We start from the raw sequence: 18,026 nt of genomic DNA on the forward strand, positions 1-18,026 counted from the left end.
CATATATATATATTTTATTTAAAGTAACACTCTCTACATAATGGAGATGAACAGTCTCACACTCCATATGTTTTCTACTTTGCTTATAAAATCATTTGGTTTTGTTGATGTTTTTCAAGTTCAGAATAATAAATCAACTAAAAAAGAGGGGGGAAAAGTTGATTGGAGACATAATTAACTAGAGGTAGTTCCAGAAATGAGGCAATTGGAAAGTAAATATTAAAGTCATTAAGCTTTCAGAGGTTGTAAGAGCAATCTAAATCTGAAGTTATTTCTGGATTACTTAAAAAGGAGAATCAACAGGCATATAGAATCAAAGTTTTCTCAAATTAGAACTTCAATTCCTATAGATTTGAAAGCATAGGAGCAAAAAATAGAAAACTTTATATGTTCTTAGCAGGTAAACTGATTCACTCCAAAATGGTTTCTACTCACCTTTTTTGTAATTATTTAATCTAGTGTGAAGATCTGCTATGAATTTCTATCATGTATTTTGCTTGTTTCCTTTTTTTAGACCTTATTACTCTAAGAAAGAGTTTCTGGTTATTCTACTCTATGTTAATTATAGATGATATTTATTTGGAATTTCTGATGAACCAGTAGCACTTAGCTTCTCATTGTACTAATTCAATAAAGCTTTTATGTATGTATATAATGCTTATGAAAATAGAAACCCTATTAGAGTTTAAAATGTATCTTCTTTACTCATTACATGCACACACAGACACACAGATGTGTGTGTATACACTTTTTGCAAAATCCTAAATACTTCCACATGTTTATGTATATCTATTTTAGGATGTGGGAAGTCGCAGTAAGATGAACTCTTGCAAGATTTGGAAAGTGTTTGAATGCTTCAGGTAGCAAAGGGTAGCTTTTTCTTTCTACAATGAGACTGCCTGTACTCTAAGGTTAATTACTGACTGGCTACAGGTGCTGTACACCACGCAAGATAAAAGCAATAAAATTGAAAAATAAGTCAGAAAGTCTCTCAGCTTATCAGCTCGACAAGACCTTAGTCTCTCTTATATGTCATCCATTATTGACTTGGCTAATACCCCTGATTTAGACCTTCCCAAAGTAATAATCACATCTCTAGAAAGATTAATCTTCAAGCCCTTTTATATATCTTGTGCCTTTTTTCTCCAAAATTACAAATCTCCAATTTTTCTCCCTCTTGACCCACCTTCCTAATACAAGTTAACTCTCTATGATATATTTCTGTATGATACATTTTTTTAAAAAATTCAATGAAATATAAGGCTGTAATCTTCCATGGGAATTAAAGGTCATATTTCTTGGTTATAACTTTCCATTGACTTAATCTTCATATACATATTTATTTACATTTGAGGGATTTTTGTATGGCTTTAGACTTCCAGGATTATAACTCCAGAGAACTAATGCATGGATGTATACCGTGCGTGTTGTAACAAATAGAAAACAAACAAACAAACATATCCTTAGGATATTCACCTGCCATGGAATTTCAGTCACACTTCATTTGTTTCATGCTTTAGCTAAGAAGCTAGTAGTTTAACATCATGTCTCTATACAGATGCTTGTCTATATGCATACTCTATTGAAATGTAGTATTCAACTTAAAAAAATCAGCAAATGAATAGATCTCCAAATTCATTCAAAATCAGAAGCATGAGCTTTTTACTGAAAATATTCATTTCTTTTAATCTGCTAATTTATTAAACAAGGTAGAATAAAAGTGTGGTAGGGAAAGAATGATAGATTTAAAGTCATGACAACCTGGATACAAATCTTAATATGTGACTGAGGAGCTGTATAAGAATAAGAAAGTCATTTAATTTCTCTGAGCATCAGTTTTCCCATCTTTAACACAGGAATTAGAATAATAAATGTGGCAGTATGATTAGAGGCAGCATGACATAGAGGAAAGAACTCTGGTCCATGATCTGAGTTTAAATCCTGCTTCTGAGTTCCTAGCTCATTGGCTATCTGACTTTGAATAGACAAATTCATACCTCTTTGTCATAGTGTCCATATCTGTAAAATGAGATTGATAATCCTTGTACCTACTTTAGAGAGTGGTTGTGAGGTTTAAATGAAACAGACTTTTAGGATAAACTGTGTTGTAAGTGCAAAGCATTGTATAAATGATAGTTGTTGCTGTTGTTAATTACCTCACAGGATGGTTATGGGGCTCAAATAATATATATGGAAAGGGTGATTAAAGTGGCAGTTACTGTTATTATTTTGTTTTACATTAGGTAAGTAAAACATTGACATTTGCAATCAAGTAATTGAAATTTATAGTATAAGAACATATTATACACAATAATCTTTAACTCAAAAAATGCAAATATATGACAACTAAATAGTATAAAGTGAAATAATAAGAGGGAATGGTCAATAGCAGCTTTGGGAATCAGGGGTTTCATTGAAACGGTGACATTTGACATAGGTCCTGAAGGATGAGTGACGATGGTGAAAAGTACTTCAAGTAATGGTATAGGACCAAAAAAACATAAACTATACACACAGAATATGAATACTTCAGTTTGGTGAGATTATATGCAAAGTAGCTGGATATTCCAGAACCGGACTGTGGAAGCAGTAGGGAGTGATGGGAGTTTCTGAACAGAGAATGAAATAATCAGAGCAAATCAATGGAAGGATTAATCATCAATGGTGTTTAGGATGATAGAAGAGAATGGTAGCCTATTTGTTGGGAGGATATTGTGATAATCCATGTTAGTGGTATAAACTTAAATAAACTCAAATAGACATAAACTCGAATAGAAATTGGGGCCGCTGAGCCATTCCTTGAAGGCCACATGCTGACTTAGAAAACTGCATGTTGATACTACGGTCTACTATATTTTTATTTCTTTGTTAAATATTTTCCAATTGCATTATAATGTGATTCAGGCTGCACTCTGGAATGTTGCCTGCAATGGCCTGTAGGTCTTGTGTTTGACCTTGTGTTTGATCTAGGCAATAAAGCCTAAATCCATGAAGTAGTTATGAGAATAGAGAGGAGTAGAGAGATTTTTTAAAAAGCCAACAGAATATTGAAGATGAAATGAAAAGAATAAAAAACTCTAGTGTCTTTCTCTTACTATTACGGTCAGATTTCTGTGTTCAGCATTTAAAAATCCTTAAGAATATGGCTCAAACCTACCTTTCTGGGTTTATTATATATTGCTGTCCTAAGCACATTCCATACTCCAGCTAAATAATACTTTCTTGCTATTAGTTAAGCCAGTTGTATAGCCCGTCCACTCTCCTCTCATTTCTGACTCTTAGAATGACTAACTTCCTTTGAAGTTCTGCTCAAGAACTACCTCATACGTTAGCCCTTTTCTAATATCTTTAATTGCTAGCGCCCCCTTAAGTTACTTCTTCATTGTGTATATAGGTTGTATCTGCTTTTATGTATACATATTCCCTCACTTGAGAGAATATAAGTTTCTGGTAAAGCCTGTTACATCATGTATTTATTATTCTAGAGGGGAAAAAAGGCAAAGATAATTCCAATATTACCTATGTGGGTGACTGGGGTAATTGCAGTTTCAGGAATGGGAATGTAGATAAAGAGTAGGTTTTTCAGGAAAGATGAAAAGTTCATAGAATCATTTTTCTAAAATTACATTTTTAAATTTTTTTAAAATTTCATTCTTTATTGACTGACTATATAGTTTATAGCAATTCTCATAACCATTTGTAGTATAATAGTTTGAGAAAATGATCAGCTCAATAGGTTTTCTTTCTTTTGTTCTTTCTTTCTTTCGTTTTCTTTCTGTTATAAGAGTAACAGAAACTTAGGGAACTTTAATAGATTGAATAAAGGAGCCAGTAGACAGAGAGAAACTAGAGATTGGAGCTGGAGGGATGGTCATGGAGGCCACTGGAGGAGATGTGAAGGATTGGTATTAAGGATACAAATAAAACTATTTGTCTTAGCAATGCAAATGGTCACCCCTTCATTGGAGAAGGGAGAAGAAAATGGGAGAGGTAGATGATACTGAAGAGTTATTAAACCTCTTGTAGGGAAGTGGAGGGAGTAAGAGAATGTCCTCAATTTTCTCACTGAAATATGAAATGAGGGCCTGCATGGAGAGGGAGGGGAAGATATGTTGAGGAAAATTAGAAGAAGGGAGATGTAAAACAGCTATTGTAGAGAATACCACAGAGAGTCAATTAAGGAAGAATGAAACAATCTCCTTGTGCAGCAGTAGGGCCCCACAAACATGCATTTTTGATGTAGACAGTCACCATGGCTGTGTGATTTCCTCCATTGCAATTTGGCATTGTGAGTATGAAGATATAGTAGATGTGAGTGTAGTGAGTGGGTCCGACTTAGGCTAATGCTCTGATATTATAAGTTTGATGTTGAAAGAGAATAACACATTCATCAGTCATTCAACAGTTAACAAAACAAGGTTTACTTAGCCACAGCAGAGGATTGATATTTAATAAGGATACTAAATCTCTTATCTTAGGTAGATGCAGTTCTCTTCCCTCCATGTGGAATAGGTCAGGTGGTGATGACTCAAGGGTTCTTGTGATATAGACCAAGTATGAAAGGCTCTAAGTCTACAAGGGTGGTTGGGTCAGTCTTTTTATGTGGTTAGGTGACCAGAATGCCATGTCAATATGGCCAGAGTCTAACAGGAATCTCTGTCAAGGGAAGCCCACTTTGGGCCTTAGCTTTCTCAGTGAATTGAGACAGTTTTGTCATCTTTGAGGAAAAATCTAGCCTAACCTATATGATGGTTGGATAAGGAGTCCTGGTAAATAGTGTTGCTATAATAATAGGGCATATCTAGACTTGTGTTTGATAAGGCATGATTAGTGTGATAGGGCAATAAGGCAATGGACTTTAAGAATAGAGGACAGTATAAATTTGAACCACTTAACTATAGAGATTAGAAAGGAAGGAAAGTCTAGCCAGAGCAGGGTTGATAGCATGGGAGGACACTAAAGAATAGAAGTTAAAGGCATAGGAAGAAATGGAATGATAAGAGGATAGGTTCAGAGAGAGGAATTTTAGAATTCTTGTTCATGGAAGTGAAATTCTTCTAGATGTCAATGAGATTAAAGATGTGTGACATCAAGTGTCATATACATGTGTGGTTTTGAATAATTACAGTCTAATTCAGGGGTCCTTAACCTGGTACCCGTTCAAGGTACCCATGGATAATTTTAAGGCATCTGTGAAGTTAGATAGGAAAAAAATGCATCTTTATTTTTATTAACCTCTAAGTGAAATTTATTATTTCCTTCAATTATGAATACTGACAACAAGCAATAATAGTATAAGCAGTACCTGTAACTTTGTCATCAATAGAAATCACAAATTTTTCATATCACTTCACAGTTATTACAGATGTTTCAAAATATTACTTACACTCTTATTTACTTCAAAATTACTAGAGGTACCCACACTGCTAGATTTTATGTACTTATTTTCTTCCTCCCGACAGACATTCCTGACAATCTGTTGAGCAACTCTCCACTTAATAGGTACTCAGCCACCTAACGTAGTTTCATGTTCTCACACTGGTGACTTAGACAGCTTTCCCATATTTCCCCGTCTACAAATATTTGTCGCTAAATATGTGGAAGTTGGAGGATTGTTTTCTTAGTTTATTAGAGGGTTTTTTAAAACTGGGCATCTAGAGTGAGAATTCTTGACTCCCCATAAGGTTGTGGGGCCTTTTGAAATCTCTAGGGCTACTGATGTACACCAGACAACTTAGATATGTCTCACAGTTGAAATGTGTTATTTAAAGTAACTATCATTGCTTACAGATTGTGAGATTATGGAGTCATATGAGTCACGTGCAAGATTGTGAATTCTGTGAATGGAGAGGTTCTTTGTGTCATGAAGTAAAAGCCTGCACAGAATACAAATGGTGGTCCTATATTTATTACTCCATGAAAATATCTCACCTTTTAAAAATAACTTCACAAGAAAACTATGAATGATATCAGAAATGAGAACCATCATTTCTAAGTAGGCACAGAGAGCCACATACTTCCATGCCTAGCAATTTCCAAATTCTGGGAAGAACATATAATTTTGGAGCAACTATTGTAATCTGAATTTCTATCTGAGGGTTAAAAGCCGTTAGAAACATTTTTTATTTTATGTCCTATAAAAACATCCTGAGCCCATAGCTTTCACCAGACTGCCAAAGTAATGCAAAACATACACAATAAAATCACAGCAACCCTGTTGCAATGGCTTCTTATGCAGTACCTTCATTCTGAAAAAGAAAATTTGACAATTTCAATTCAATTTATCAATAATTGCTTTTTAGCTAGTGTTTTAAAAAGCAGTATACTTTTTATAATTGTGTGAGACTATGATTGTAGGACAATGCCATTATTACATTGGTTCATTTGTTTGTTTTCTCTTTTAAGGCATTTTGTTATAACAAATATTTTGGGTAGGGGTAGCAGGAGAGTTATATTCAGAAATTAAGGTAATGAAAAATAAAATATATCAATAGTTTTTAAGATCCATAGAGGATGAATGGATAGAGATTCAGAAAACTTTGGGTTCTAAACCTAAGTTTTCTACTAAGTAGATTTATTTGTCATATTGGGGACACAATCTCCTCTGTCTGGGTTTCATTTACCTCCCCTGTCAAATGAGAATTTAGGCTCAGGTGATCTCTGAGGTATCTTTTTAATAGTCTGTGATTTTATAAATAAGAAGCATTGTTTTTACTTCATATTTGAGACCCCCTATTCTTCACTTTCAATTCCCCTCTTCCCATTAATGGTCCTAGGAGTGCAGGGGTCCATGGACGAAGAGAAAGATAAATGATGGTGACCACATTTGCATTTCTTCCCACTTCTGATACCTGCACTGCTTCTGTAGGAGTACAGAATTATGTATTGCATCAAATTTGTCCCAGAACCCCTAGGGCACTAGAAATAATAAATCATTTCTCCTGGGTGCCTAAGTTGCTCTCTAAAAGTAACTGAGGTGTGTAGGACACTAGGGTACCACTCGATGCGTTACAGCAGTAATTATGTTTCATTTGGGTTACCATGCAGTTAATCCTATGGAATCCTTTCCCTAATTATACTGCCTATACCCTGGAGCCAGCTGAGCAATTAATCTGGGTTCTAAGATTATTTCAACCCCCAAACTAGAAATTGTTTTATATTTACCTTTAATTAGGCACATGCAAAGAAATGATAATGATAGCTGACAATTATTTAGCACTTTACATATGCTATCTCATCTGACCCTCACAACAACTCTGTGAAGAAGGTATTAACAAGAATCTGAGGTTCAGAGATATTGTGACTTATCTATGGTCAAGTTCTTAAAATGTCAGAGGTGGGTGTTCAATCACAGAATCACAGAAACTCCCAATCATTAGGGACTTTAGGGGCCCTCTAATCCTACCAATCTTCCTGAACATGATTTCTATCAAAACATCTCTCAATAAACATTTATTAAGTGCCAGTTGTGTGCCAGGTACTGTACTAAGCACTGGGGTTACAAAAAGAGCCAAAAGGCAGTCCTAACCCTCAAGGAGCTTACACTGTAATGGGGGTTCCAACATTTCCAGTGAGAGGACAACAAGCCATTCTTTGAAGAACAAAAATGATGGGGAACCCACTATCTCTAGGTGCATCCCATTCGATTTTTGGCAAACTCTAATTCTTAGAAACTTTCTCTCTTTACATCAAATTTATTTTGATCATTTTCTAGGCAAAATAACCTGCTTGCTATTATTCTCAATATCAGATATCAGATATACCATCACTTACCTCAGTTTCTTTATACAGATTATTCCCAAAGCCAGAAATACTCTCCCTTCTCACCTTTTTCACGCAGAATGTCCAGCTCTGTATGAGATCCGATCCAAATGGTACTTCCTTCAAGGGGCCTTTCCTGAGCACACCTTCAGTGAATCCACATGCTCCCCTCATGATCTCAGAAACCATGTGGTATTTACTTTGTATATATCTGTTTTGTGTTTTCTTATTTGTGAGCCTGCTGTATTCTCTCTATAAAATTCAAAGTTCTTGGAAGATAAAGACTTTTTGTGTCCCCAGTACCTGGCACAATGTCTGGCAAATAGTAGATGTTTAATAAACACTTTCTAATTGATTGATTTTCAGGGAGCTGCTATGTGTTCTGTGCTCCCTCTAGCCCCCAAATCTGAAATCCTCCTCATCAGAACACGCTGTGAGGGACCTTGACATTTCCCACCTTCCCGTTTACTTTACCAAGTTCACTCACAGGATTATGATAAGCGGCCCATTGCCAGTCAAATGATATGTGGCCTGACCTTTCCCTTGTACTTGCCCACACATTAACTTGGTTACTGTTACAGTTACTGATGCATCATTGGACCTGCCCCTTTCAAGTGTTCTACCCCCATCAGAGAGTCAGTGCTGGATCATTGGGCATGCTTAGGGAAATAAAACATACATGTATATTACCCACCCACGGCTATGCAATTCCACGGCCAGAACACATCAGAAAGAACACCTTGGCATATACTCTGACAGTGGTCCCACTAAAACCTTTTTTCCCTACCTCATTGCTTTTTTTCCTGGAGTGATTGATGATAAGAGCCTGCTCACTGTGTAACATTGCAACTTTTATGTATTCCTACATTGACCTTGTCTCTGCAGCCAATGCTATATTTGGCTCCTCCCACACCCCCAATTCAGAAATGTCTTTGTGTCCATAGTGAAGCATTGCTGGAAAAGCAAAAAAAAAAAATAGAAAATATAAATTCTCATTTTCTGTCTCTCTGTACTTCAATTTCTGTCTCTGGATCTGTCTCTGTCTCTGTCTCTGTCTCTCTGCCTCTCTCTGTTGCTCTATCTCTTTCTGGCTCTGTCTATGTTTCTCTGTCTGGCTCTATCTCTGAATTTCTGTCTCTGTCTTTCTCTCTGTGTCTTTGTCTCTCCATGTCTGCCTGTCTCTCTTTCTCTTGGAAAGGAACAGATTTTAGTCACACCTTTTTCTAACCATCAAATCATACTTAGATCTAGGGGCCTAGAGAATTTAGGAAAAAGCATTATAATGGAATGGAGAAAAAAGGATAATAGAAGAGAAAAACAAGAGACCTCAGTTCTAGCTCCAACTCTCCCACTGACTGGCAGTCTGGCTTTGGAAAAGTCATTGAATTGCTCTGGACTGCTTTCCTCATTTGCAAAATGAAGGTATTGAGCCAGATGACCTGTAAGGCTCCTTCCAGCTCTGTCATTCTTTGCTCAGTGTATACAGGCTTAATGAAAGGAGGTGATGGAGGGGGAAGAACCAGCATTAGGATAAATATGAAGAGAGAGATTTGATTTTGGTCTGTTTTCTGATTCAAGTCTAGTGGTTAGCCAAAAAGCACACATGCGTTTTACTTAAGCTTTTCCAAGTACCACTAAAGAGCTGAAAACTCCTTGTCCAGGTTCATTTTGTTTATTATCATTATGCTAAGAAATCAATGAAAAAAATGTTACAGATCACTTGTGTTTTGTAACTTAGAATTATGATTAGCAACAATTCAGTCTGTTATATGGCTTCTTAAATTGTTAGTTTGGTACTTCAATTTTTGCAGAAAATAAATGAAGAATTACGTTAGGCTCTGCAATAATTTCAAATTCAGGGGCGGAGCCAAGATGGCAGAGTAAAAGCAGGGACTTGCTTGAACTCCACACCAAATCCCAGTAGAATATAAGCTCCTTAAGAATAATAAATGGTCTGAAAAGTCTAAGGGTTCAGCTTCAGGGTGGCTGACGATGCCTAGGGACCAAGCCAAATGGAAGTACCTCTGGAGGTTATAGTGTGAGAGCAAACTATATGGTCTGACTATGTTCGAATGCCATCACATGGGAGATGTTAAGATACAGTGCTCCATTTTATCAGAAGGATTGCAGTTGGTGATTTCTAGCTCATTTAAGCAGTTTGGGTTCTCATGTCTCTCTTCATGCTTAGCAATCAGGGGCAGAGTCTTTAAAGGTATTAGAAGAGGGAGACAAACCGGGTGGGGAAGAAAAGAAAATATAAGGCGGCTCTTATTGGTAGCATTTTCTGCTCAGCTTCCTTGATGAATTATTGTGGATTACAAATTTCTGTGATTTTCTTGTTTCTATCATATATTTTTTAAAAGATTGATAACTTTTGTTTTTACATCACCTTCACCTCCCGATATAATCGTTCCACTCTCAATTATTGTTATTCCTTATTTTTAAAAAAGGAAAAAAAAAGAAGGGGATGGAAGCAGTTAAGGAAAATTAATCAAGACATCAAAAAAGTCTGACATGATACAACATAGTCCTATAAGTGCCCAAAAAGGGGGAGAGGCTCAAGAAGCTCAAATTCTAATGGAGGAGACAACAGGTAGCAACTGTGTACACAGGAGATGCGTACAGGGTGAATCAGGGGCAATATCAATGAGTAGGCACTAGCATTAAGGGAGACAGGGAAAAGCTTCTTGTAGGTGGTCGAAATTTAGCTGAGACTTGAAGGAAGCCAGAGAATTCAGGAGGTAGGAACAAGGATGGAAAGTATTCCAGGCTTGAGGGAAAGCCAATGAAAACTTCAGAGTTCAGAGATAGTGTCTTGTGTTAGTAATGTCAAGGAAGTCAGTGTCACTGGACTGTTGAGTACATCAAAGGGAATAATGCCTAAGGAGACTGAAAAGTTGAGTTTATAAAGCGCTTTTAAAGTCAAACAGATATTTTTATATTTAATCTCAGAGGCAATAGCTGAGCCACTGGAGTTTATTGAATAGTGAGGGGGAGTGGTCAGGATTGTGCTTTGGGAAGATCAACGTGACAGATAAGAGGAAGATGGATTGGTGTAGAGAGAAATGAAGAAGACAAAATACTAGCAGGCTATTACAATAGTCTAAGTCTGAGATAGTGAGAGCTTTGCCAAGGTGATGGCAGCGTTAAGGGAGAGAGTAGGGGAGCACATGAGAGACACTGGGAAGGGAGAATTGATAGCACTTAGCAATTGGATTAGGGGTGAACTAGTATGAGAGAGTGTGAGGTATTCAGAAAGGTATGTATGTGATTTGGATGTTCAGTGACTAGGAGGATGGTAGTACCCTCAATAGTGATAAGGAAGTTTGGAAGAGGAGAGGATTTTGAGGAAAAACTGTGGGTTCAGTTTGAGAAATGTTTGGTTTAAGATATTTATGGGATACCCAGATCAAGATGACTAATAGGCAGATTTAAGACTGGAAGCTAAAAGAAAGCATAAAGATGGATAAAGAGATATGAGAATCATTGTCACTGAGATGATGATTGTCCAGGGAATTGAGATTACACCAAGCAAAATGATATAGAGGGAGAAGAGAAGATGGGCAGTTATGGTGCCTTAGTGGACATCTACATAGAGCTGGCATGACCTTGGTAAAATTTTAGCAAAGAAGATAGATCAGGAATAGTGAGACATATAGTAGGTAATAAAACATTACTGGTTCTTCAACAGATTGTCCTATTTACTGGATCTCAGTTCTATCTCTTGGAGAAATCCTGATTTTTCTCAGGGTATCAAAAACTAATTCTATTTATCTGTTGTGCAGTTCATATAGTATGATGAAACATTTGAATCTTCCATTAAAGTTAAATTAGTACTTATACTTTTTACATGAAGGTGTGGAAATAATATAAAAAAGATTTTTTGGTCTTTTCTGTTTTGTATTTCAATGTATAAAGGTGACTATCTTCATTGATTTCATGCTACCCTGCTTTGTTTGGCTTATTCTCTAGTCATCAAGGAAAACAAAGTTGAAGAACAGAAGAAAAAAGATATGCAAGTAAGGAGTACTCATTATGTTATGTTGATAGGATTTTTTTTTTAATTTGGAACCCAGCTTTCAAATTTAGAATCATCTCTAATTTTTTATTGCCATCATTATGATAATCAATTCAGTTTCATATGGGAATTATTCTGTGTCACAGCTAGGTTATTTTTTGAGGATTCCATATGGAAAATGGTTGTTGTTCTGTCGGAATCTGTGTGACTGTATTAATGCCAGGAGTATAGTCAATAAACACTTGGCCTGTATTTGATCTGAGAAGATATGACAAATTAGCCCAAAGTAACTGACAACATAAATTGTCATGATTTTCCCTAAAGTTCCTTAACCATGGACTTTTATAGTTTCAATGACACATACCACCTCTGAACTTTTCGTATTGTATTTCCTAAGATTTTAATTCATCATTTCTGTTATGGAAGGCCTTACTCTTTTTATCCCTATTTTTTCATGTCACCTTTAATACATCTTTTGAATAGTTGTCACTAACATGGTGCTGAGGAAATCTTCTCTTTTTTATATGTCTTTAGCTATCAATCAATAGTTATTTATATCTTATTTTTTTAAACTATACTTGCTACCTGCTATTTTAACTTTCATCCTTATAAAAATAACTTGAATTATATAGGTATAATAGGGGAGACTGTCCAGTGACCCCAGTCCTTCTGAAAATGCACAGCTTGTTCAGCTATTGTAATTCTCTCATGGACTTTGGAGCTTGCATAGACATCCTATAAATAGTTCTAGTCTGCTAACTACGTGAAAAGGAGTTTTTGATTGGTCATGGAGCTAAAAGAAGGGTGCATTCTAAAGGAACAAGCAAGGCAGGACAAGATTCTTGGTTTTGGCTTTTTCTCATGTGGCTAGAGTTGGAGAAAGAGAAAAAGTTTGAGGATTTCTGGATGAAGGTGATTTAGTGCCTGCTATGTGCCAGGCACTGTGCTAAATACTTTGCAAATCTTACTGTGTTTTATCTTTACAACAACCTTGGGAAGTAGGTGTTATTATTATCACCATTTGAAAGATGGGAAAATTTAAATAGGAATTAAGTATCTTGCCCATCCTCACACAGCTACTACATACCCAATGCCAGATTTGAATTCCCTTCTTCCTGACTTGAAGTCCAGGGATACATTCTTCTCATCTTCTATCACCTGAAGCTGGCATCAAACCAAAGCCATATGGATCTGATAGTAATAACCTAGAGATCTTCAAAAGGTTAAGAGAGTGAGCTACCAGAAATCTGAAAGTTGGAGTCCATGTTAGGATTCACCATGAGCCAGACATTGACAAGCAAAATCTAAAACAACTTGCCCATCCCTGTGTAATGTTATCAGGGATTTAGACTCATTCATCCATTGGTGATAATGCATTTGGAAGCTACTTTTATAGGCTGAATGCTACCTAGAATAAGCCCACACTCCCCAAGGACCAAAGTGGTATAGAGGGGAATGTACACCCAGTAGTTAGGGGTGGATATTTGGGTTTTCTGTTCTTATTGTATCTTCATAGCAAATATACCTTTGTAAAACTTAATTGATGCTAATTGGTTTCACGAATTGATAGTTAACAATGGGAAGAAAATACAACAATGGGTGCTCAAGCCAATGGCATTAGAAAAAACCGCCCTGCTGTCTGTCCCTCAGTTGTACCTTCCAGAACCGTGAGGGGAAGATGTAGCTGGTCTCACTATGGGACAATGAGTCTAGAATCTTGTTATAAAGATCTTAATCACTTACAAGTGCATTGCAAGTACACTTTTGATCCCTACAACAGTCTTCTGATTTCAGTAATGCAAGTATTTTCACTCTAATTTTGTAGGTGAGGAAACTGAGGTCCAGAGAGTTTAAGTGACTTCCACAAAATCATGAAACTAGCAATATATGTAGCTGGAGTTCAAATCCTTGTTTTATTACTCTGTGCAACTTCCTTTGTACACAGCTGTCTTCTCATGTGGTACAATCTTTTCATATGATAAATTTATATTTTATCTAGGATGGAATAGTCTAGTCAGTCATACTTTATGAAATACTATAGAATCTTGTGACCAGTAGCTGAAGAAGTTAGAATGCTTCTGGAGAGCAATTTGGAACTATGCCCAAAGGGTAACTAAATTGCTCATGCCCTTTGATCTGGAAATACCACCACTATGGCTGTATCCCAAAGAAAAAAGAAAAAATGGAAATGGACCTACATGTGCAAAAATATTTATAGCAGCCCTTTTCTTGGTGGCCAAATACTGGAAACTGAGGAGAGGCCCATCAGTTGGCAAGTACCTGAACAAGTTTTGGTATATGGTATTTGGTAAGGGAATACTATAGTGCAATAAGAAATGATGATAAGGCAGATTTCAGAAAATCCTGGGAAGGTTTGTATGAACTGATGCAAAATGACATGAGCAGAACCAGGAAAACACTGTAAACATTACCAGCAACATTATGTAATGATCAATTATGAATGACTCAGCCACAGAATGATCCAAGCCAAGTAAAAAGGTATCATGATGGAAAATGCTGTCTATATCCATATAAAGAACTGATGGGCTCTGAATGCAGATCAAAGCATACTTTTTCACTTACTTTATTTTTTCCCCCTTTGATCTGTTTTTTTCTTTCACAATGATGATTAATATGGAAATATATTTTGCATAATTGCATACATATAACCTATATCAAATGCCTACCATTTTAGGAAACCTATATCAAACTGCTTACCATTTTATGAAGAGGGAAAGCTGGGGTGGGGAGGAGAAAAATTTGGAATTCAAAATCTTGTGCAAAACAATGCTAAAATTATCTTGACATATAATTGGGAAAAATGAAATATTATTTAAAAAAGAAGTTAGAATGCTCAATTTTTAATATCTTCCAGAGTTGTGAGTTCAGTGAACCTTAATTAAATATTAATTGTTGATAAACAGAATAATAAAATATTTAGAAAGAACAGGATACTATATAGAGTGAATAATGCATAACTATGCTAAATTAAGTTCCCTATTTTAATTATATCCCAAACAGACGAATGTGGGTCTTTGAAGGACTTAACAACTCTAGTCAAGAGAAATAAAATCCATCTAGAAGATAAACAATGACAATAGTAATAATAATAAGCACTTACATTTTACTTCCTGGTTTACAGAGTTCTATATATGTTATGTAACTTGGCTAAAGAATTGCAAATTTTAGAGCTGAAAGAGTCCTTAACAACCATTTATTCCAGTCCATAGTGAAGAAGAAATCATCACTGTAATATACAAAAATACTTGAGCATCACTGATCATTGACAATAAATTCCCAATTTTTTTTCATCGACATATGAATGTGATATAGGGTATCTCCCACATGTAATATGGGGAATCATGTGGATCAAAAGGTGTTGCAGCCATTGGGCTAGCAGCTGCTGTGGGGGTGAAAGACCAACCCCACCCCAACAACAAGAATGCTGCCAGCACAGTTTCTTTTAATCTGCTTTACTAAGGAAAGCAACATTAAGGGGTTAACAATCTCAGTTTAATTGAACATACTAACATCATTCACTTAGTTCAGGGGAAAAAGCCAGCACCCTAAACTTCAGAGCAAATACAAACAAATTACAAACATCAACAGACAGACCTTGTCTGATTCAAATCTTGATGCGTAGTTACCAGGGTTTAACAAAGTCCCGACATCCGGGTTTACAAGCTGGAGGGTTCTTAGCTACAGCTGCCCAGAGTCACCACATCAACAAGCCTCCAAGAGTGAGAGCCCCAAGCAAATAACTCTGTTCTCTCTTTTTATACACTCTTTAGCGGTCATCAGATGTCACCAGAACTCAGGCTCCTATTATTATCTCTGGTCTTAGCAACTCCCCTTAGGACCCTGGGGGCTTCACGCCCACATCAGCTTAGCATCTAGTAGCTAGGGGTTTGGGCCTACCTGGGAGCAAAGATATGATCAAACTTCCCTTCATTGGCCCCACCTAGAGCCCCACCTTAGTTACCTCGCTTGCCCTCGCTCTTCTCCAAGGGAGATTTTAATTCATGCCGGAAAGGGAAGCAGGAGTTTGAGACCTGGGGACACTACTCTGCTCTCAGACAGGGAATATTAGGCTATAATTATATCTATATGCTCCCTTAAATATTATTAGTCTAATGTGATATTTAAGTTCAAGCTAAACTTCTGATCTCTATTTCAATATTGGGGAAAAAGAGATTTTAAACTTTATATCTAAAGCTTTACTCCTTTCCTACCCAATTCCAGTTCCATAATGAACATACATAGAAAAACATTTATCCTAGTTGATAGCAAAAACAAATATCAGAGAAAGTATAGATATGAGACTATATGTCAGACAATACAGGTTACAGGGAGGGAAGGAAGGAGGGAGGGATGGAGCGAGCAAGCGAGAGAGAGAGAAAGAGAGAGAGAGAGAGAGAGAGAGAGAGAGAGAGAGAGAGAGAGAGAGAGAGAGAGAGAGAGATCTTGCTCAATGGGGAATTCTTTGAAGTTTCTAGTGTAGCAAGCTGAGAATGGGGATATAATGGATGTTCTATGAAGATCTACATGTCAGGTTTTTTCTTCCAGAATCTTTTTCTCCTATTAGCAATCTGAAGATAGGTTGGCTTTGTGGATCTTCTCTTTCAAAGTTGGAAGACAGAAGAACCAAAACGTACTAAAGAGACAAGATTTCTCTACTTTTGCGTTCGCAACAACTCTGGCAATCAAGATGGTGTAGGGCCATTGATCTCCACTAATGAGGAGAAAGTCCCACACAAATGAACTTTGGGACTCAGGTTACATTCAGAGATATGCTTAATAATCTCTTCGTTTTTGGAGGGAAGAATGTCAAAGAACCTTACAAGATTGCTGAAAAAAAATAGTTTTACCTTATATAACTTTGCTAATTAGGTCTAAGTCATTGTGGTTGTAGTGATACTATTGCAATTGGAAATCTCACTAGTTTGGACTTCAGATTAGTTTTAACTCCTCTTGACGTGGTTTTGTGTCCATACTGTAATATTTAAGGTTTTTATTTTTTTATTTTTTTAGAGGAAAACTGTAGAATTTATTAGAGTAAAACATCTTGGGGTTGAGGTGGGGTAGGAGAGAGGAAGAAAAGACCATTTATGTTCTCCTTATTAAGGTACAGTAAACAAACTCATCGGCAGAGGTCTCTCAGGATAGCCATAGTAGGAATGGGTGCATTCTCTTCCACCACAGTCTGCTGGGAGTCAAGAGGATGTGAGCTCTTCCCCACTTCTTTTGTTTCCCTCTCCTCAACGTTACCACTTCCCAACTCTGTGAGTTTTATCTAGTATTGCTTGCTGGGACCGAAGATATGCAAGTGCATAGCCAGTTGTCGACCAATGTTTCCCATTGTGATGCCACCAGCAAAAAATATACATGGTAACCAAGAACGAACATAAAGAAAATCTGGAGATGTATATTGATAAACCCCATTATAGACTAGTAGTTGAGTGACTAAGGTTGCCAAGAAAGCAATTCCTACTCCAAGGCCAAAACCACTTCGTGATCTATCAAAAGTCCACCACAGACCAATGGATAGTGCGGCTAGTGTGAGACACAACCGTACATTGTTGTCAAAATCTACTTTAGCACTGTCATGATTTATACCAACAAAGACTGCTACACATTGCATTACACTGGACCACTCTCTTTGAAATTTATGTGGCTCTCCCAGATGCCTGTCAATGCAGGGGCATAATAACCCAATCACAGCTGAAGCTGTGCCACAGCATGGTGGTACCCACCATGCTGAAGAAAAGATGCTTGCAATCACATCAGGTGGAAAGAGTGTGACAGTTCTCTGAATCTGAAGTAGATTTACTACTAATGCAAGAAACACTCCAATCAAAAACAGACCTACTCCACATATCATCAAGTTCATACTCTGACTAGTGACAGAAGAAATGAATGGCCTACACTTTGGGGACACAGATGATGCTGTCTCTCTCTCTGCCATAGTTTCATTAGTTCAATGACTTCTAACAATCACAGTAGATAATAGACTTTTCATCAGTACTTCATCTTGTCCTAAATTAGAATCTACCAAAAATCCCCAGCTTCCGCCATCTTTCCCGGACAGGCCCCCCCTCCACCATCCCCACCACTGGCCGCCACTCCCCCCTCCGGGTCAGTTTTTATTTTTCAATGAAATAGAATAATGGAATTTTAGAGCTAAATGCTACCTTAAGAGTACTCATGTATTCTAACCAACTACTTCATTTTACACATGAAGAAACAG

At 36.8% G+C, this 18,026-nt stretch overlaps 1 protein-coding gene across 1 annotated transcript; it reads right to left on the reverse strand.

Annotated features, from left to right (window-relative positions):
- Positions 1–16,965: 16,965 nt before the first annotated feature.
- LOC118848038 (insulin-induced gene 2 protein-like) lies at positions 16,966–17,744 on the reverse strand. The gene has a single exon (XM_036756766.1). The coding sequence runs from the start codon at positions 17,742–17,744 to the stop codon at positions 17,073–17,075; it is 672 nt and encodes a 223-aa protein (XP_036612661.1). The 3' UTR covers positions 16,966–17,072.
- Positions 17,745–18,026: the final 282 nt, after the last annotated feature.

This window comes from Trichosurus vulpecula, chromosome 4 (assembly GCF_011100635.1).
Source record: "Trichosurus vulpecula isolate mTriVul1 chromosome 4, mTriVul1.pri, whole genome shotgun sequence".
Taxonomy (NCBI): domain Eukaryota; kingdom Metazoa; phylum Chordata; class Mammalia; order Diprotodontia; family Phalangeridae; genus Trichosurus; species Trichosurus vulpecula.